Source organism: Strix aluco, chromosome 2, assembly GCF_031877795.1.
Source record: "Strix aluco isolate bStrAlu1 chromosome 2, bStrAlu1.hap1, whole genome shotgun sequence".
NCBI lineage: Eukaryota > Metazoa > Chordata > Aves > Strigiformes > Strigidae > Strix > Strix aluco.
In genome coordinates this window covers 92,002,038-92,023,921 of record NC_133932.1, presented here as the reverse complement: position 1 = coordinate 92,023,921, position 21,884 = coordinate 92,002,038, and the positions used below count along the sequence as shown (strand labels likewise).

Sequence of the window (21,884 nt, the reverse complement as noted above, 5' to 3'; positions counted from 1 at the left end):
TCGTTTTCTTAATACTTCCTACCCTCCACTTAAACAAAACAAACCCAAAAGAAACCCAAGCAACTGTTCAGTAGATCTAGGAAGTCTGATAAATGGTTTCAGTAAAGTCCAGCATTTCCAACTGCATGCATTCTTTCCTCCATACACATCTGTGAAAACTATGGGGAAGGTGTCTTAACTTACTCAGCCAAAGGACTGTTATCGAAAGGCCTTTTTATTGCTGTCACCACGCTTAATCAACGATCAAACCTACTCGCCAAACCGCCATCGCTCACATGCTCTAAGCAGGGAGGAGAAAGAAGACTGCTGCACATTTGATGCGCGAGCCAAAGCCTGTTAGAGAGTCAGGAAAATACAGTCTTACTGTTAGGTCTTTTTTTCCAGGTTGGCACTTTATCAACAATGTCTCCACCCAAACCTAGGGTTGTTTGTAGCACTACTGAGTGTGCCTGAGCACAGCCAGGTGTCCTTAGCGTGACCTGTGACCAAACTAGTGCCCACTGGTCACAACCGATGGTTTCCGCAGGACCGGGGGTCTGCGAGAAAGCACAATCCTGGCTACGCGATTTCTTTCATGCATTTACACCTCTCTAAGGCCGGTTTAACATAAATTCTGCATTTTACTCGTAGAGCAAATTGTGGGCTTGTCACGGAGCTGTTGCGGGATGAGAGGCCTCCCCACAGAAGGGGGGCTGGGGAGAGTGGGGCTCCATCTCCCAACGCACCCGCGTGTCGCGGGGGCCGGCGCCCCCCGGGCTGGCAGTTGGGCGCGCCGGCACTCGGGCAGGGGGTGGCACAGCGCCCCACGGCCACGCGGGACCGCGGCCCCCCCGCCGCCTTTCCGCGGGCGCTGCAGCCGCCCGAGTTGCCGGGCGCGGTGCAGCGCTGGTGCAGCCCCGGGACGAGCCGGCAGCGGGCACGACAGGCTCCCCCCACTCCGCGGGTGGGTGTGTGGGAGGTTACGCTCCCGCAGCGCCCCGCAAACGCTGCCCTGCCCCGTCCGAGCACGCCGGGCAGCGCTTGGGGTCCCGTCAGGCGAGGGGGGAGGGGGCGGGGGGAGAAGCAAAGCGGGGGTATCCCGGGCAGCGCCCCCTCCCCCTGTCCCCGCCGCCACTCGCCTGGTTGGGGTCGGTGGCCCGGAAGACGTGGCAGGCCATGGGGGAGTCGGGGTTGTCGGGCTGCGCCTTGATCAGGTAGGCGAAGTAGGTGAGGTCGTGGCTGTTGTGGATGAAGCGGGCGATGTGCTGCGCCTTGTGCTCGAAGATGAAGACGGCGGGCGCGGGGCTGCCGGGGCGGCCGGGGCCGGGGCCGCCGGGGCGGCCGGGGCTGGCGGGGCCGGCGGGGACGCAGCGCAGCGTGGGCGAGCCCAGCAGCAGCAGCACCTCCCGGGCCGGCACCCCGCTGCCCAGGGCACCGCCGGGCTCCTGCCGCTGCCCGCGGCGGCGGATCTCGGCCATCAGCCAGGGCAGCATGGGCAGCGTGGTCCGCCTGTCCAGGCAGGACGAGCCCACGTACCACAGCCTGAAGCGCTTCTCCCCCGGCGGCGGCGGCGCCGGCTGCGGCTCGGGCTCGGGCTCCGGCTGCAGGGGGTGGGCGAGCGGCTCGCCCTCTCCGCGCTTCTCCATGGCGGGTCCCCGGGCAGAGGGCGCGGCGCTCCGCCGCCGCTTCCCCCCGGCGCCAGGTGCAGCCGGCGGGGCCTGCGCTCGGCCGGGGCCGCCGCTAAGCGCTCATCCCGCCGGGCACGTCCCCGGAGCCGCCGCCGCGCCGCCTGCCTGCCTGCCTGCCCGCGCGGAGGGGAAGGACGGCCGAGTCACCCTCCTCCTCCTCCAACGCCCCGGGGAGGAGCGGAGAGGCTACGCCCCGAGCGGGCTCCGCGGCCCGGCCACCCCGGCCGAGGGGCGGGACGGCACCGCTCCGGGCTGCAAACAAAAATACAACGTGGCCGCCGCTCCGCGCCCCGCTCCGCCAGGTGCTGCCGGCCCCGCCGCGCCCGGGGAGGTGCTGGCCTCTCCCTGCGGCCCCGCAACGCGACCGGCCGCCGAGGGAGGAGGAGGAAGAGGGGGCAGGTCCGCAAGGGGAGGAAGGTCGCCGAGCGGCGGAGGGAGGGAGGTGGGGAGACCGCCGGGGCCGCCCTCCGCCCGGCTTGCAGAAGCTCCCAAGGTTTTCCAAGTTGGTTTTGCTTTTGGCGAGCCGGCGGGGCGCTGGGGAGGAGCCTCCCCGGAGCCGGCGGGGGCGCGGGCAGCCCCCGCCCGGGGCGCCGCAGCCGCCCGGCTCCCGCCGCTGCCTCCCTTCCTCCCGCCGGCTGCTCCCCCACACAGGGAAAAACTGCCTTGTCGCAAACGCGCGGAGGCACTTCCACGGCTGTGTTACAGTAGTGTGTCCCTGGCGAGGCACTGCCAAGTCAAGACTGAATTTTAAAATATTTTTTCTAGGTTTCTTTTTCCTGCTTGAGCTTCCAGTTGTGGGGCTTTTTTTCCCCCCTCGTTATCGCGATAACATCTCTTTTGTCAACGAAAAATCCGCCACCTACTGTAAATGTTAGTTACTAGTCTCCTCTACCTGAGAAAGTAGCTGGACAAAGCTTATCTAGTCATACTGCATCCGTATCCATTTTGTAATGATCAATTTTAGTAAATGGCCTTGTGTTTACATCTGTAGCAACGGCGGCGACAATTCCCAGTAACATGCTATTACGGCAACAGTTCTAACTGTCCAGAAAAAATAAATCTGTAGCTGGAGCTGAAGAGCTATTCTCTGTAATTTGAAGCTGCCTGCTAGATTATTTGGGCAGAGGGGGGTCATGTGGCACAGCAGGTCACAACCCACAACAGTCTGAACTGACACAGAAACTGTCGCATTAGCAGTATTTTAACAGCGTTACAAGCAACTGTGCTCATTTCCCGAGCAAAGTATTTTGTTCTTCTTTTTCCCAGTTTAATCATCTGGTTTATGCATTTTGGTTTCTCAGTTGTAATTTTTAGTTTTAACGTCCTGACTTGGAAAGACCTCAAAATATACCTCCTCCCACAGCATCCTAAAATGAGCTATTCTTAGAACAGGGCAGCTAATGCAAAAAGTCTGATGTAGGCCGGACACCAGCTCAAATATTTGCTACAGTGGTAAAAGTTAAAGCCAGAAGGGGATTGCTTTCCCAAGCTGACTATTTTCACACACTTTTAACACCTGAACTGCATTCTTGTACAGTAGATACTACAGCTGGGGTAATTAGAAGAATAACGACCAAATTTTTTGGATCACGAAGCTAAAAATTTCTTGTCTCTCAGTCTGCACAGTTAGCTTGAACCCTCTAGCTGAGAACGTTACTTCAGCTTTTGTGCTCCAGCAGCGCAGGATGACGGTTTGGGAGCTGCTAGGCTCCCCTAACAGCGCGGCTGGGAGAAGACCCATTTGCTTCCTGGCAGCAGTGCTGGCACTGGTTTAATGCCGCAATGAGCTGCTCGTTTTCTGCCAGTTCAGTTCTGTGAGCTGCCTCTAATTTAAGTGACAGCGCTCATACAGATAGGGCTCTTGGCACAAAGGAAGCGGGAATAGCTACTTGGGGGTGAATAGGCCAGCAAGACTACTCCGCTCCTTTTGGGAATGGGTGGTTATATGATTCCTCCAGAGCATGAAGCTGCAGTTCAGTCACTTGAGCACAAAGACCAATTTAAGCTACCAGAGATGCGAACTGAACGCTGGGCTTGCACTAAAGCAGTGGCAAAACCCCCTCCTACATTCTGTTGAAATGATTTTAGATGGGATAATCTTGAAATGGCTCTGACGAAGCAGCCTAAGGGGGAGGCTGCAACATACTGAATTGCTGCAGCTGCTTACAAACACCATCTCTGAGACTGTTGGATCCCTTTGTATTATGTTTGTATATGACCTACCAAAACCAGGTTGCGGGCAACCACCTAGGCTTTTAGGTGTGGTGATACAAACAATTAATAATAATCAGGAAACAAAAAGACAATCGTGAATGTATTTAAAAAAAGCAAAAAGAGGCTGAAATTCTCTTAAGCAATCACAGATCCATTGATGATCTCACGTTCAAACAGAGCAAGAAGCCTTCACTTGAAGACACTACAGAACTGGGCTTTCAGCTGCTAAGGATGCACTTCAGGTTTTGAAATTATTTTATCAGGTAGAACTGTGAGGAACAAAATGTGGAAAATGAATCTGAAATTCTTAAATTGTCACCATTGTGCCAGTTATGTGAAGCTGTCTGGCTTCTCTTTCAGTTGGGTGATTTGCTTAATATGGTGTGAGAGCTGGTTATTTTGACCTAATTTATTTTTATTATTGAATTCTTTATACAAATCCCTTATAAGACAAAATTAATCTATATAAACTACCACTAATATTTTAACTACCTTCAAAATAAAATTCTCAGATGTTAATCCAAAGTTTTCATGCTTTTTATGTCTCACTGAATCGATTCTTCATGGTAATCCCTCTTAGCTGTCCATTACCTTTATCCATTTACCTCATCGATTTCTTTCTTATCCTTTAATCTGCCTACCACTTTTTATCCCCCAATCTCACTGATAGTGTTTCATTAGAAACTCGGTCCTTTAGTTACATAACTTATCTTTTTGAAGTTGGTCTCCTTTTCTCATTTCTTTTTAGAGTTAAGATTTCATGCACCTTTAAGTTAAAACTTCCTGATTTCACTCATACTGAGCACAGTATTCCTTTGCCCATGACCTCTGACATGCTCCTCATGTAATTTCTCCCCTAGTGTTTAAAACTATAATGGTAACAAAAGCACCATCCTCTAATTCTTTGCACAATATAGTTAGGAATTAGCCTAAACTATATAATCCTTATAGCTCAGTTAATGGGAATCAGAAACTTTGGGACAGAGAAGAAAGCAACTTTCCATAGCCCCTTCCAGGTCATCCCAAGTGGAAAGAAGTGTAAATACAGCACCCATGCAGAGACATGACAGACAAAGCCTCTGATGAGAGACCACAGTTTTTTCTAAATTTATTTTTTTATTATTATTGGCCAAGCTTCTTGAAACAGATTGTAAAATTCAAAGTGGAAACTATATTGGAAGATCTAAAGTACATAAACTACTATGCTCAATAATTGCCATAGCATGTGCTGCAAATACATGCTCAGTTGGTCAAAGAAAACGAGCCGCATATCCAGTCAGAGTTTTTTGAATTGTTGATAACCTGCCATTGATTTCTGTTGAAGAAATAGACATTAGATGCAAAATCTCTTAAAATGAGGTATATTTCTGAAGTGACGAAACATGGATACAGTCAACTAAATATAAGAAAATGCCTCTGAACATTTTGGATTCGATATGTTTGTCAATGGAGTACTACATCTAAAGATTATTTTTCCGAATAAAATAGATAAGTATATCTTCCTTCTGTTTATTAAAGGAAGTATGTTTTGTTTATTAAAGCAATACCTTGGTAACGTATACTGTTTCTGCACATAGCACCACAGCAGCTATTTCATGTCATATCTGGATCATCAGTTCATATTCAGTGCTAAAGGATTTAAACCTGCAAAATGGTAAGCAACCACAGCTCTCAGTAACTTCTTAAGGAGCTGAGAGACCTCAGCATCTCACATGATCAAACTGTTAATTGCTAGTAATTATCCATCCCCTTAAGCTTTCTAGCCACAATTTTAATTGCAGAAAAAATATTAAGTTGTTAGAGGAGCTGTAGACTTGACTTTACAGTTCCCTAATTTATGCATAACTTCAATCACCTCGGACTAGAGCACTTTATTTCAGTAATATGCCCTGTAGCTGGAATTGCTTCTCATCCTATCGCTTTTCTAAGAATGCTGTCACTTTATGGGATTTCAAGGTCCACTACCTTATTTGCATTATTTTTAACAAGTCAAATTTTATTTTACTCTCAGATCACCTTTTGGTAAGATCTGAGATACAGGCATTTTTACTTTAGAAAACATTTTATTAATTTAAACTACCCAGTCTTATTTGAAGACTCTAATGAATCAACTTTTGGAAATATAATTGAAGTATTAGAAAGTAAGTTCAGTAGACTGGGCATATTACCAAAGTTTTAAACTTTATCTGCTAGAGAAACTCTGGTGTCTCCTCTACTAAGTATGTAAAAACATTGCTATATATAATGAAAATTGTGTATTTTGCAGGATGTATAGAGGTTATTATGGTTTAAAATGTAAGCCAAAGGTCTGAATAAGACATATCAGTCTTGTAGAGACATGTCAATAGCAGGAGATATTCACTGCAATTTGTACACAATAAAATGATGAAAAATTAGTCTGATAGGGTGTTGGGTGTTTTTTTTTTTTCCTTCTCAAATGACACTAATCTTTTTTGATCGTAATGACAGATTATAATTTGTTCTACCAATAAGATCCACTCCAAAACAGATTTAGGAGAACTGGAGTGAGCAAAGTTCATAAGAGAATAATCCCTAGCTAGAAATTTCATAAACATCTCTAGAACTTAAGGTGATCCACCACATTTTATGTCTGTGTTCAGTGTATTGTTATTCAATTTAATGTAGCACTGATTAAGAGAGACAATGGATTGAATTATTATATTTCTCTTCAAAGAAGCATTTAATTATGGAAAGATTCTTATTTTTGTCATGTCAAATGCTTTTTGTTTAAAACTAAGTTTTAATCTCAAGTCCTATGTGTTTACATGTGATCATAGCATCTTTCCAGGTGGAAACATTTGCAATTTGTCGGGTTTTTTTGGTTGTTGTTCTTTTTAAGGTGTCTCCCCCCAAAAAAAGGGCATCAGATCAGATTACTAAAATTCCTGTTGTTGAGATAATACAGAATTTGGTGGCTGTTAGTAGCTCAGGTCAGTTGCAAAGCTAGATATTGCAGGAGACAGAGCAACTTCTGCAACAAGAACTTCCACATTCCCAATTATTTCTGCTTTTATATAAAGGAGACATTTACCTCCCTACTATTCCCCGACCACTGCAGTAACATACAAAGAAGAGAAAAAATGAGGAAGAAGAGAGTAGCGCAGCTGCTGGAGTCTACTTCTTTCCATGGCAGTGCCCACTACCTCTATCTCATTTTGTGATCTGGAAAGGATCCTGGTCCCCTCTAACTCTCCAGCAATGGAAACTAAGACAGAATTTCTTGTCATTGCCAAAGGGATATCTTGATATTATTCCACAAATATATTATTACAAAGGATGAACCACGGGCTAGAAAGGTTAGCAGATCTGTAGCAGAGTGCAGAAATAACATGGAAGAGAGATGCTTCAGAAGGCAAGAGTACTTCAACTTCAAAGGTCACAAATTCCATCTGTTCAAGAGGAAAATGCAAATACCATTAAGACTTCAACAGTGTATTACTATTAAAATGTTATTGCAACTTCACAACTCAGTACTGTATATCTGGTAGGAGAAGGTAGAGCTCGCCATGAACACTAGGGCACTTGTAGTCCCAACTCAATACCAAGAATGGTGACAGTGTAGCTGCCAAAAAAATCCCAAAACAGATGGGAACCCCGAACAGATGGGAACCCTTTAATCTTCTTTCTAATCATCCTTGACTCGCTCCTAGGTAGATTGACATCTGTTGTCTTGACTCTGTTGACTGCTGAAGATCTCTCATCTTCCCACATTCCCAACTGTGAGAAGCAGCACTGCACAGCACACTGGTGATTCATGTGAGACACACTCTTACATTCCTCTACTCCTTTTAAATGTAAACTTTAACACCCCTCTCAAGCTTCATGGTTGCAGCATCCAGTACTTGCCAGTTCAGAAGCACCACTGGGAAGGAAGCCTGTCTTGCTTTAAATTGGCCAAGCTCTCAGATGAATATTTTTTTTCAAATAACACCTGTAAACTGCCTAAGAGACAGCAGTGATGACATTGATGGGGATCAGAAAAATTCTTTGCAGCTTCAGTAGTACCAAGAATATCAGAACATTATTTTTCAGATTCAGAGGTAATTCACAGGGTAATTAAGCAATAGGGCCACTTTCAGTGACAGAGAAGTGTATTCCTAAGTGATGCTGAAAACCAGGCTGCATAACAAAATGCAGAAGGATTTTAGAATGGTTGAACTGCATGAAAACCTCGGACAGAGAAATGCAAATGCTTATTCTATGAACAAGATACAGATATAGAAAAATCTATGAGGCATGTATAAACAGGGGAAAAAAATGTAGAAGGAAAATAAGCCCCATTAGAAATGTAACATGATACTATTTAAAGAGCAAGCAATAATGCAGAAATATTAGTGTAATTAAATTACTGTTTTAAGCTACTGAAAATACACAATGTATGGTATATATTCTGTTATCATTAACATGCTGAATGTTGTTTATGTTACTGGAAATCTTTATGCTCATCTTTTTACAATTAGCTCAGAAGAAGCATTAAGAAGAAGGAAAATTAACTCAGAAGAGTATTTCCCTACAATGTAAGAAGTAGGATGGAAGTTATGGTGACATGATGTACAGTTTCAGAGACAAGCCACACAGGGCAGAAAACCAGAAGTCCTTATCCCATTGTCAGACATGCTCTCAAAGGATTATCATGTATCAAGACTATATCTAGCAGTGCCACCTGGTGACCGATGCTATGACAGTCTTCTTAAAATACTATAATAGCACAGATATTTATTGTATGAAATAATAGAATTTTCCTTCTTTTTTAATATGTATATTAAAGCTTACAGTTCCAAAGCTCAGTATGTGAAGTACAAAACTGACACTGAAATTTCCAATTTATAAATATAACAATCTGTAATGTAAACACTAACATATGGCACCAACACACATTGAACAGAAATGGTTCTCAAGTTAGGGCAGCTAGACTGTAATTAGCCATAGGAGGATTAGCCAAATGCAGTACAGGGAAGAGAAAACCCAGAAACACTAAAACTAGCCTTCACGGAGAAGATCAGCAATCTCAGCTTCCTTACTTTCTCAGTGACACAAAGTCATAAATAATTAAGAGATGTCCAGTTCAAAAGGCAGGTCATTTCTCCACCTTCCATCAGAAAAGCCTTGGAAACAAGAGTCAGGAAGTCTTTCAAAGCATCCAGAAGTGAGTATGAGGAGTGCTGAGCATCATCCCTCTAACATGGATACTTCCTCATGCGCTTAAGCAACTCAAGCACCAAGAGTGGAGCTGGGTGAGTATGCGTGGACAGTGCTGTACAATAAAAGCAGAAGGAAACATTTGGCCAAAATTGCACAGTGACAAGCAAATCCATTTTTTTATGAGGTGACCAAGCCTCAGGAAGGGAGGACTGTAGCAGCATACCGCACCAGCTCAACCCAGGTCGAGGCACTCGTTATGTCACGTCCTGGCTTGCACAGATCCAACCTCCTAGTCGAGTGAGTGCCCGTAAGCTAGCAGCCCAGCCAACAGGGATATAACATTTTACTAAAAATCTGTCTGGGAAATGATTGACCACAGGCTACTGGATAGGATAGAGGCTGCTGAATTTTAAGTCCCTTCCCCTGTGCAAATGGTCTTCAGAGACGGGGCGTTTTTTGCTGCAGGTAGACTCAGGCACTTCTGTGTATTATTCTAGTACCAGCAAGGGCTAAACAGAAGAACACTGCATGCCTTTGCAGAAGAGTGGAAATTACCCTCTCTTTATACCCACAGTTAGGAGGGTAGTAAAACATTCAAATAAGACATGGCAAACAGGAAGAAACAACATTCTTCATCTCCCCCATTTATCATCTAACTTTGTTTTTAATTTTTAAAAGCTAATGTATCTTCAGGTGTTCAGAGTGCAAAGGTTTGAAAACAGGAAGGTAGAAAATAAAGGGGGATGGGCTCACAGTGAAGAAGGTTACATACCTTTAAAACGTGGTTAAAGAAAGGCAGTACAATTTTGTGTAAGCAGGAAGAGAGACAAGCTTTTACTTTGACCGTGACTAGGCCAAAGTGTGCAGAAGCTAAATAATATAAAGCACTAGCGCACAGACATGACTACAGCCATTTGTGCACTCTTTCGGTGGGTCTTTCTCCCTTTTTCGACAAAATAGCTTTCTGAAAGTGAGCTGGTGTTTTGAAACTAATGCCAAAAAAAAAAAAAAAAGGTAACGTGATGACAACAACAGTCACTGCCAGGAGATCACTTCATTATTCCCTCCTTTGGGTTTGTTTACAGTGTAAGACCCTTTTCCCCCCCATCTTCCTCTTGTTCTGTTCCAGGCAAATGTTGGAAAGAAAAATTGTTTACTTGTTTCCTAAATAGAGTTAACAAAAGAAAACCAGTTGAATGCAATTTCCTGCAAAACGTCACTAGTCTCATATGTCCTCTGTCTTTTCCTAGTTCAATACATTTTGTCTAGCTGTAATTGAAACAAATATTCCTTGCAGCCTGCAAGTCTCAGCTCCTTGGTACCCCATCACAGAGAGAGATGGCATATGTCTGAACTTCATCCTAATTTAATAAGCAAAGAAGTTTTGTCAGTCTAGGCCTGAACTTTACCCATTATAGTATTTATGAGAGAGACATTCATGCAGTAGGCCTAAAACAAAATACAGACCATTTTTATCGTATGTTTTTACCTATATGTTTATTGACTGTGGACTTACAAAAATATTCGTGTTATACAATTTCTTATCAACAAGTAGAATTAGGAACACACAAGGACTCCTGATTCTCTTTGAAAGATCTGGTTTCTGCACATATAGACAAACAATTCAACAGCTTGTTTGAACATGTTAATATTGCTACCCTGCACACTGTTTTCAGTTGGTTTTGTTGGTTGTTTTTTTTTTTTTTCTCCAATAAAGTACTTAATTCTTCCATTACTTAGTATAGGAATTACTGCTGATAGCAATCAGGACAAATCTCAGAAGTCTGAGTACATAGCCAACTTTTAATCACATCTCCTAGATGTCCATAAACACCTCTGAAAATTCTCAAACAGTAAAGTGGTATAGCATACGTGTCCAGGCATCTTCCAGCCAGGGACGTTTCAAAAATATTCATTAATATTTCTAGAATGTATGACTCAACAAAGTGTAAGTTAGACTTTTTAAAGGCTGCTTTCTCCTCTTGTTGATGGACTCAGCAAAAATGGTAACTGAAAGTTTCCTCATTACCTTCAGCACCTACTAAATTGTTTCTAGAAGTTAAGACATGATTAATTAAATCTTCTTTTCCATCTAGTTCTAATGAAGGCACAAATATTTCCAGCTATATGAAGAACTTAAGTGCATTAGAAGAAATGGGAAGTATTTGTAAGGCTCCAGCTTTACTAAAAAAGTATTCCTCTTCTGGAACTCTTGCACTGATGTAAACCAATTAATTCACTAGGCCAAAGCATGACAATGTTTTCCAGTACACTTGGCAGCCTTACACTCCAACTTCTGCAAATTAAAAAAAAAAAAAAAAAAAAATCATCAGCTGCTCACATCACTTTTCCACAGACACAGAGGATTTTTTGCACTATGTTCAGCCCTGAGCCCTTGCACACAGACAAGGGAAAAGGCAAACAGGAAGTCTGTTCCTGAGACCATTTTGTGACATTCCACTGAGGGCCCCAGAAAAGAGCAATCTGCTCTCCCCAGCCACAAAGCAAACACCTCAGGCTTCAGCAGCACAAAGGAAGTATCATCCAGATCAACGGCCACACCACAAAACTTTTACTATCTTTTGTTAAAGCCAACACTGTTTCACTTATTTGGGCTTCTAAGCAACTCCAAGTACTGTTTTTATGCACCATGCATAATGTCCAAAGAGCGGGGGTGTATCTATTAGAAGGATTGCAGTATGCAGCATGCACAATGTGCTGCAGTTATTTTCATGACACAAAAAGGCAGGGATAACCAGTATCAATGACTTTCAGACAGCTTCTAAAAAACTTAATAACAAAAAAAAAAAAAAAATGTAAGTGGGTTAGAAAGGTAAGTGTTCTCACTTGAGGATCTGTCCCAGCAAAACTGGTTCTTGGTCTCTTACCATTCTGAAGTTGCAGCATAAACTTCAGTCTGCTTATCAGTAGGAATTGTCTCTCTTTAGTTTTATTAGCTCTACTATACCACCACATCTTGAAATGCAACAGTATTGTCCCACTACATTTGCAGTTTGTGTTTTGTTTATGGAAAACTCAAGGGGGAAAAAAAAAAAAAGAGCATGCAAACACACTGGATTTATCACTATCCCTTTGGAAATGACCCCATTCTTCAGAATCAAAGTAAAAATTTTGCTGGTTAGGACATTCTCTGAGAGCGAGTGTGCACAACAAAGTCCAGTGGACTCCTGCCACACAATACAAGCAGCAAAGAAATCTTGCTGACTTCTAGTGTGGTCCTTTCTCTGATGTGCTTGGCTAACACTCCAGCCTGAATTTTCAAGTTTCGTCTTGACTTTTCTAGTTCAGAGCTTGAAGTGAGGCAACTACATCAATATTTTAATTTAATTAGAAAGCAGACTGCTGATCAAAACATCAAGCAGAGTGTCACAGATTAGAGTTGGATTAAACGTAAAGGCAAAAATATATTAAAATGCTTTTGAATTAAATTCACCTTTCTGCTTTTATTTAAAATCAGCCTCTGGGCTTCATTTCAGAGAATAAATTTGGGTCTCCAGAAAAGCTTAATGCATTAACTCAGTTTTTATAAGACTAGGTGGTAGGAAATAAGTATTTGCAATAAACAAGCTGTTATAGGACAAGTACATTCTCCAGTTACTAAAAGAAGACTGGAAGCCAGGTCTGCAAATACCTGCAATTAACTACTTGTCATTGCTATTCTTCAAGAATAACTGTATGCTTGTTATGTGTAACTTCATATACTCCTTATATTAATATAGTTGAGTCCAAGTGCATCTCAGTTTTACAGACAAAAGCGTTAACACGGGATTTCCAGTTCTCTCCGTATCTTCTCAGTCAACATTTTCAGGTGCCTTTCTGCACTCCATAGTTAAATGTGTAGTTTCTTACTCTCGGATATTAGGAAGTCTACAGTGATGCTTCTCCGTACACATCCTGATCTTCTGTCTACCAGGATGAATAAAGCTGAACATATTTTCACAAACACTGCAGAGTTAGCTTCAAGTATTCAAAAGCGAAGAAATCTTCATAGCAATGTAAGGATGATGCTGACAAATACCTGTCAAAAAGACAAGGATACATACCTTGCCAAACAATGGCACTTTATTCCCTGTGCAGAACAGAAAGTTTACTTATCTATTTCTGTCCGAAATTCAGTGTAAATAAAAGAATTCTCTTCAAACTGTTTCAAGAACAGCTGCCATTTCCTTGAACTGTCTGAAGAAGTTCTAAAAAGCAAGAGTCAAGATAAATTTCAGTTGCTTGAAGCAAAGCTCAAACTGTAGTTCAAACTAGCATGTTAGACAAAAATCAAAACAAAACAAACAAACAAAAAAAATCACAATTCATGTTTCTCACACTCCCTCTTTCCTCCAGTTACAATATGCGGCTTAAACTGAAAGTTTCTGCTTTTCTTTTTGTGGACTGGTTGGCATTTGGGCACATTCACTATTAAATCTACATGCATCATGCCTTATTTACACGGGTTTGACTATTAATAGGAGAACGTGTTATGAAAGAAAAATACAAAGTAGCTCTCACACCACAACCAAAAAAACCCCACCAAAAGACCTTCTCACACAAATGTTTCTATTCCCATCTGAAATAATCCAGGCTTCTCAAGCATAGCATTCATTTCTTGTAGTAGTTGAAGAGCACATTATTAAAAAGGTTTCAACCAGAATGAATACATTTTACAACACCTAAGGATTCAGAATATCCTTCTTGAATTCTTGCCAATCCAATTCCAAGGATTTATTTGTAAAGCTTGTACAATACTTTAAGTGATGTATTTGCCCTTTAAACAGGAATGACAACAGAAGTGCCACATCTATGCAGAAGTAAACAAAGTTACATAAGTTCATAGATGAAGACATAGCAGGTAAGAGCCAGTGGTGACAAAGCAGACTGATCTCCATTCCTAATCATTAGCAAATGTTAGGCTTAACCCAAGTTTTAGACTTTGAGGCTGGGGAACAGTTCCATAGATTTAGAATATTCCATCCATTTTTAATAAGGCAGAGTGGCAGCTGACAAGAAAGATCCAAAAGTCTTTACGTCTTCAGTTATTAGCTTATTTCGAAGAGAACAGATTAATTACTGCTAAATTAACATTTTCAGATAGTGATGTAGAACTAAATGCTATGAAATAAGTATTTCGCTTCAGTGCTTTAAATAATTCATGCTTCATCTCTGATTGACTATTCATAAATAAGCAACATGAATGTATGCATCAAAGTATACAGTTGCTCCTTCACAACAATGTCACTGTTGTTTTTAAGAGACTGAATCAAGTAACACTGATTACAGACCTTGAACTGTGGGATCGTCATTTCGAAAGACTTGTCTGTTATTTGTCCTGAAGGGTCTGCCACTTTTAGCGTCACTGTAACATAAGGATACTTCAGAGACCTGCAGGTGTCAGAGCTCATCGCAACTCCCAGTTTCCATTTAATATCTACAAACTATGAAGAAGAAAATAATTGGAAACAGTGTTAAAGAAAGAGATCTAGCCTACCATTGCTATTCTGTTGAATGGATGATTTACAGACAATAAAGGACATCTAGAGCTCACATCCAAATGGGAAACAAACATACACATTCAGATATTATTGTCAATACAAAAATCAACTGTCCTTCCTTTTAATAGTGAAAAAATAAACAATTCAGTAAGTTACTTCACTTAATCTGTTTTCCTTTTTCAAGTACTCTCAACAGTCAAGTACAGTCTATTTAGAGTTCTATTAAGAGGAGCTTGAGCCACAGAGTTCACCTGATATTTGTGCTTTTGTAGTTTTTTTAGAAGTTTCTAAATCAAGTGGAAACACGAGGAAAACCTCAGACAGTGGCACAAAAATTTTGTAATAGCAATAATGGAAAAAATTAAGGCATTTTGTAACTGTATGTTAGATAAAGTACATCATAAATACATCAGGTAGGTAAGTTACCGTTTTTAGCCTTTTATGATAGGCAGAACTGTTGAATAAAGAAATAGAGAGCCTTCAGAAGCTTACTATCAAGCTTCAGACAAAGATTTTTTTTTCCTAATTCCATAATCTTTTAAACTATTGTTATAAAAAAAAAATCTTGAAATGCAAATACACTCTATGTTATTTTTTCAAAAAGGAAAAAAGGAATGCTGGAAATCGACAGAAAGTAAGTTTAAACTTTTTTAAAAGATCAGGGAGACAATAAAACAATCAAGTGCTGGTGTTATCAACTCTAAAGTAAATTCAAATTACATTTAAAACAGATTTACATAAACTGCTAATACAATTGTCTGCCACACTGACTGCCACTCACCTTCCCTAATAGTACTAGGAAGCACTAATTTTAAAAGGTATGAAATGTGATTTTATCATTCAAACAATAATATTAGAAAACCGTTCAGCATTTAGACAACCTTTACTGTATGCGATTCTTTATCTGGGTAGACATTTGGCAACATATATATAGGAAAGCTTTCGGCAGTCAAGATACCACCGTGTGCTTGACAACACAACACACACAAAGAAGCACTGACATTTCTGAAAAGTTAATAGTTAGCTCAGCTGCACTCTCTCATTTAGTTACCTGCCCCACTGTGGCCATATTTCTTGCATCTTCTGACACACTAATGGATTTGCCCTGCTCATTCCATACATGACGAATAACTTGAACTGCATGTTTTGGCAGCATGCTGACTGCATTGCCCAAGGTGGTGACGAGTTCTTCTGTAGAGAGATTGTTTCTGGCTGCTGTGCTGTAGGTGTATCCAAAGAACACTGCATCAATTTCATTCTCCAAGAATTTAATAAAATTCCTCACTTCACCCCAAATAGGCAATTCTTTATTTCTGCTTTATGTGCCTATGTACTTCACAATAATTAGGCAGCCTGTGGGATTTTTTTTTTCCAAAATATTTTACTAATCTTTTGGATCCACATACAAAAAACAACATAACTTGACTTTTAATGGGGCTTAATATGCAGACCAAACTTTGCTAGGCTTGCACAAGATGCAATGTTAAGACAAAAATAGTCACAATCTCCAAGTGCTGTTGCAACTGAAAAAAGGCATAATTCAGTGAAAAGATGTGTGCATAGAGCAGTTAAACAATATTATTACTTCAGAAACAAGACAATTTAATTAAATTTTTAGGAGAGGTAATTTAAATATCACCAAAAGGCAAGTAAAGACCTCTAGGTAATAGCATAATTGGTACTAACAGGAGTCGAATGATGCAATAAACACTCAACTGAAAAGGCAGCAAGTCTAGAGGAAAATTGCCACTCGATTTCCTCTACAGAAACAGGTTAAAAAAAAAAATCCCACCCTAGGTTTGTTCATGTAGGTCCTCTCAAAGAGGCAGTAATAAAAAAGAAAGAGTTGGTCCTCCAAGTAGCATGGTCTAATATAATTTAAGGCTTTATATTTTATAGAGGAAAAAGTAGTATGTTAAATTTCTCCTGGTATATTTTCTTCAGTCATATTCATGTTACATAAAATGTTTAGATACTAGTTATTAAATGAACAATTAAGATCGTGAAAATTTTATCTTTCTGAAAATAGAAAAAATTACGGCAAAACAACAGCTGAAAATACTACCTAAAAACTCTACCTTTATCACAGCAGAGTTCAGCATTATAAAACTGTGCGCCCTTCAAACAGGCACAAATGCTGGTTTCTAATCTCTAAGAAACAAGATGATTTCAGAACACACTTCTTCCAGGCAAAGGCAAAAGCTTTAGAACGAAGCTTATTTTCCTTTTATTTTGCCAGTAGTTCCAAAAGCTTCCAGACAGCACCTTAGAAAATTTTCCTTTTTTAGTTTTTTTTTTACAACAAAAAGTAAGACTGTACAAAGGAACCACGTTTTTTTAGTAACATTAACTAAGCTCAGAAGTTCCTTTTTGTGTAGAGAGTTATAAACTTTTGCCCTTTTCTTAAATCAGCTCCTTTTATACCAACATTTGATGTCACTTTTTAATACTGCTATTAATTTGGGGTGGAGCGAAAAAAGACATGAGGCAAAGTAAATTATTTTGTGCTTACCTAAATAAAAAGGAAACAATGTTAGCTATTTTCGCCAGGTCACCAACATTAATCTCAATCCCAGATGTTTGAATTCTCTAGAAACAAAATATTCAAACAATTACAAATAATAAATTATGCATTAATAAAAACCTCTTCGTGTATATACACATGCACACACACAAAAAAATGACTTGGGGAATCTATCCTTTACAGCATACACAGATAATATACTTGCTTTTAAGTGCTAGTACTCAAACTTACCTGACACAGTTCAGCTGTATTTACACCTGGGATCTTATGGTTCAGATGTTGAATAATTTGTTCACACTGTAAAGAAAGTAAGTTTGAAAACAATGCATATTTTAATATACAAGACAAAGCTAGTTTGAATACTTGGGAGATTACAAAACAAAAAATAAAACTGCAAATTAATGCAAAAATATACAACAGGAGGATGCTTTAAATGCAGAGTGAAGACTAAAGTCATTGAAATGACTGATTTTAAAATCATATCAAATCCAAGAAAAAGAAATAAACTCACTTAAGACTTTTAGTTACTACCTCACTACCTATTCCTACTTAACACACGATTTTCTTACTAATTGAACAGTCATGTTCAAGTGCACACTACAGTACATAAGCTGAACGTTTTCTAAACAAGCTAGCTTATTATCTCATTTAGATGAAAGGCAAAAATACATTTTTAAAAATCTTCTGTGATAAAACCAGAAATTTAAAGCAATCCCATTGCTCTTAGCAGGACTGGTCCATTTCATAAGTCATGTAAATCTAAGCTACCGTGTACATAAGATTCCCTCTGCAACAGACAAAAACCAGAAGAACTTAAACAAAAAGATTTCCTAGAATCAAAGAGTGCCAGAAGTCCTTCCACATCCCATTTATTGCCCTACTTACCAGTTCTGCAAAAAAGTCTTGAGGTATTAAATTAATCTTATCTGCTGCACCACCAACATCTGCAAAACACAAGCAGCAGTGACCACATGCAAATCCTTAAAGTGTTATAGTAATAAATCTAATTGCTTTCTGACGAATTCCTAGGTAATCATGCATGCATTTACCTTAAAAACAAAGCTTTCTTTTAGGGAGTTTGTCCTGAATTGCGTTAACATAACCTACTCAGCATCCCAAGTAAAGTCTAATAGGAGCGATTCCATAAGCCTTCAGAGTCCCAGAGACTGTGTCTACGCAACTGCATAGTTTGACAGCCCTGAGTAACGCCCTCGACCCTGTGGAGCAGCATCCGCACCGAGTCCCGGGAAGCCGGGCGTGCCGAGCTGCCCGCTGGCACCAGAGGCACAGGACCGCTGCTCTCCCTAGACTACGCTGCTACACCCAAGCCTCCTCCCGGCGGCCAAGGCCCCAAGCGACCCGCATCAGGCCGGGAAGACCCCCGCTGGCCCACCACAACCCTTCGCCAGCACCCACCGGGAACAGCTTGCCCGGGGCCCTGGGTGAGGTGGCTCCACGGGATGGCCCCTCGGCTAAGCCCTCAGGAGCAGAGAGCACCTGCAACCCCCGGCCGCGCTCCCCTGCACACCCCACCCTGCGGGCCGTGGCGGGGGGAGCCTAGCTCCTCCTCAGCTCCCCTCCACCCCGACACCGGGGTCCCCTCCCTGTCCCCTCACCCAACGCCTCCAGCGCCCGCGCGAGCACCACCGCAGAACCGGCGGCCATGGCGCTACGCTCCCGCCGAGGCCCGGCTTCCGCCACACAGCGCCCGCCACCCTGATTGGCTGCGGGCGATACCGGAGCGAGGCAGCGCCAGCGGCCCCGTTCTGATTGGCTGCCGGGCAGGGAGCATGCGCTCTTCTCCCCAGGGGAGGGCAGAGCCTGCGCGTGCCGGCCTGCACTTTCCGCTCGGGCGCTGGATGGGTGTGAGGCCCGTAGGGTGCGGGAGGGGTGGGGTTTTTTTTGGTCCTTCTGGAAGTAAATCGCTTCTTAAATAGTTACAAGTGAAACTAGGACTGCGTTTTAAGAGACTGTCGGGTCTGCAGCCGTCGAGTGGAAAAGGTTACCTCTGGACGGTGGCTCAGGGCCTCGTAGGCCAGGGCCTACCCGTGCTTTGCCTCAGGCTGGCAGTACGCTCCTGGCTGCAGGCCCCTGTGCTAGTGCTCACGCTAGCGATGGCCTGGGAAATGGCGCTAGCGTGAGAATGAACTGGGAAGGCTTTTGGAAATGTTGGTTTCAAGTCACACCTGGTTTGCGCAACAAGTTGTTTACTGAGTTTAGTTTGTTGCTAACAGGCATCAGGGTTTTCTTGGTGCTCTTTCTTATAGTCTTAGGTACATAAATCATGCACTGTTCTGTGTGCCTGCAGCACATAGAGTATATTGAACTTAGTGCAGATACATAGAATGACCATACTTTGTACAGGTGGATTGTGGAATCAGCCAGTACACCTGCAAATAAACTGTGCAGTTCATGGATGATTTATGTAGATAAACTGTGTCTTCAGTTTTATGGTAAAATAGCCATTTTTTGTAAAACTACAGCTAGAACCATGTTCAATAAGATTGTCATACAGAATTTAACTGAATTAAGTTTGGAGTGTAGCTGGAGCCCTAAAACAACAACTGATCCTTCACCAGTTTCACCATTTAAAAATAGCAAATATTCCTAGATTTCTGTAGTAATCAGTTTTACATTTACTTTTAGCTTTTTATATATTGTAATGTTACAATATCAGATCTATTGTAAGACTGTGACAGTAGTAAAACATAACTTGTCATGCACTAGTGCTGGCTAGTTTAAAATTACGTGTTTTCAATAAATGTTAATGAAAGAATTTAGAATATATTTCAGGAAAAGGGTAATTACTATGGAACATGGTGTGTGTTTATGAGCTTTATACATTTATGGCTTGTCTGATCTTGGCCTCTCCCTTTTAAAGTATCTAATTAAGTGCGCAAATGTTTTTGAGTAGTATGTGTTTTTATGACCTCATGATTATCAAAACACACTGGTAAGATCTGTCTCCCATAGCAAGGCGGTGGCTTAACAATCTCTTTGTTCTTAACTTGGGTAACTCTATTACACTGCTATCTAGAAAACTTTACATATTATTTTATATTACAATTTCATCAGGTCTCTTAGTAGTGCCTTTAGCACTATGACTAATATTCGTTATGTTACATTTCATTCTCCAAGATGTAGAGATAGATATGAAGTTGAATATCTTGGCGGTTTGGTAATTACAGGCCCATTTGCTGAAATTTGGAGTTATTTTGGGGTTATTTTCATCAACATGTAAACATGCATTTAGTTCTTTGAATTTGAAACAGAATGTGAAGTATGTAATGATTTCAGCTTGTCTGCCCATCCTCAGAATTAAACTGTGTATCTTTAGAAAATTGTGCCTCCCCTAAGTGTGCTGTACAAAGCTTTTTGGGGCAGAGGAAGGTAGATGGGGACTGTGCTGGTGGACTGACAGTACAGGCCCATCTTTTAGCTGGGTGAGGACTGAGAACTTAGGAGGAGACACTTGGTCTAGAAACTAGAAGACAAATCTCATGAGCTACAAGTAGACTGGATCGCTGAAGAGATAGGCTACAGTGTTGTTGATAGGTCAATACAGAAGCTTCAGACACAGGCATGTAACATCACCGTAGTCTTGCTAAGTGATTACAGTGGGTAGAATAACATAAAAACATCATTAGGTAATTTACTCCATTTCACAGACTTGACATTTACAGAATGGGGCGTGATTTGCAGCAACACTCTCTAAAGAAGTACTCCGAGTTCCTCAGAAAGCTTCAGGCAGATGGGAGAAATCTGCTAATGAGGTTTCTCCAGTGCCTGGGCCCTCAACTGTAGGGTACTCCCAGCACTTGGCCTTTCCGGCTCCCTGGGACTGTGGTACTGCCATCTCTACTGAACCTAGAAACACCATTTGCTCATATTATACTCCTCCTTTCTCTCCTGGGACTCTGATTTGTCTATAAACTGGCACAGTTTCTATCTTTCCTGCAGCCTCTCTGCTCACCCTAGACGAAGATGCACGCTCAACAACCTGCTTCCCTCTGCCCCGGGTCTCTCTGGCCACGTGCTGGGCAGGTCTGGAGGTCCAGCTCAGGGCCTCCTACAAAACCCTGGTCCCAGTGTCCCCATCTGAAAATGCAGGGCCGCACGAAAGCGCTGCAAGGGGCTGCATAGCTCAGCTGGTGTCTGTAGGGAGCGGTGGGCAGCAGTTGTGGAGGGTGGAGGTCAAAAAATGTTGCTTCCATTTTTAGTTTTTCTGAATTAACTTGAAAGAAGGCATAACACTACATCTGGTATGTATATATATAAAATGTATACACACTGTGTATGATATGTATACATTACAGTGTGCTTGATGGTAGCCAAGAAATGGTATGTTTATGCTCCTGAGATGGGACAGCATGAGGGGATTTGAAGCTTTAGAAGAGAAATGCGATTTTTAATTGGGTTTTACACACCTCACATTAATTTTCAGCAGATCATACGTGGACCTCGCCACCCCTGTCCTTGATGCCACACTTACAGAACTCTTCTCAGGCGACGTGGAGGCAGCTCACTGCCACTGAATCCCTTTGTCCCGTCTCACTGCGTGACCCGTCCCGTTCCCATGGGTGTACTTTCCCGCGGGCCGGGGCCGTGGGGGCCTCCCCAGCCGCTCCTGCGCACCGCTCCAGTCCCGACGGTTGGGAGCAAGCGCGGGGCGGAGCGGCCGAGGCACCACCTGTCTGTCTGGGAGAGTCCATTGCCGGGGAGGGAGCCAAGAGGGTGGGGAGGGGGAAACCTTCGGGCCATCGTTGCCCGGCAGCGTCCAGGGGGAAGGCGTTCGTCGCCGTGATGTAGCCTCCG

General features: G+C 42.4%; 2 protein-coding genes across 6 annotated transcripts in view; both read right to left on the bottom strand.

Moving 5' to 3' along the window:
* TBC1D4 (TBC1 domain family member 4) overlaps window positions 1-1,816 on the bottom strand; it is a 111,273-nt gene extending 109,457 nt beyond the window's left edge. The window contains exon 1 of one of the 2 annotated variants that reach the window (XM_074815523.1): window positions 1,119-1,816. In XM_074815523.1, coding sequence (XP_074671624.1) covers window positions 1,119-1,625 — 507 coding nt within the window. In that variant the 5' untranslated portion in view covers window positions 1,626-1,816. The remainder of the gene's footprint in view (window positions 1-1,118) is intronic. The other variant, XM_074815522.1, reaches the window with a different exon arrangement.
* An 8,706-nt stretch (window positions 1,817-10,522) lies between these two features.
* On the bottom strand, window positions 10,523-21,699 carry COMMD6 (COMM domain containing 6). Of its 4 annotated transcripts, XR_012622029.1 has the most exons (8): window positions 18,686-18,776; window positions 17,955-18,013; window positions 17,301-17,366; window positions 17,058-17,134; window positions 15,597-15,765; window positions 14,336-14,488; window positions 12,697-13,252; window positions 10,523-11,340 (listed from the first exon to the last, which is right to left on the bottom strand). XR_012622029.1 is itself a non-coding variant. In XM_074815521.1 (7 exons), the coding sequence occupies exons 5-7, from the start codon at window positions 15,699-15,701 to the stop codon at window positions 13,202-13,204; spliced, it is 309 nt and encodes a 102-aa protein (XP_074671622.1). In that variant the 5' UTR covers window positions 15,702-15,765; window positions 17,058-17,134; window positions 17,301-17,366; window positions 17,955-18,013; window positions 21,562-21,699; the 3' UTR covers window positions 10,523-13,201. The 4 variants fall into 4 exon arrangements, 3 of the variants coding, with proteins under 3 accessions (XP_074671622.1, XP_074671620.1, XP_074671621.1); XM_074815521.1 differs by lacking the exon at window positions 18,686-18,776 and adding an exon at window positions 21,562-21,699 and having other exon boundaries at window positions 10,523-13,252; XM_074815519.1 differs by having other exon boundaries at window positions 10,523-13,252.
* Window positions 21,700-21,884: the final 185 nt, after the last annotated feature.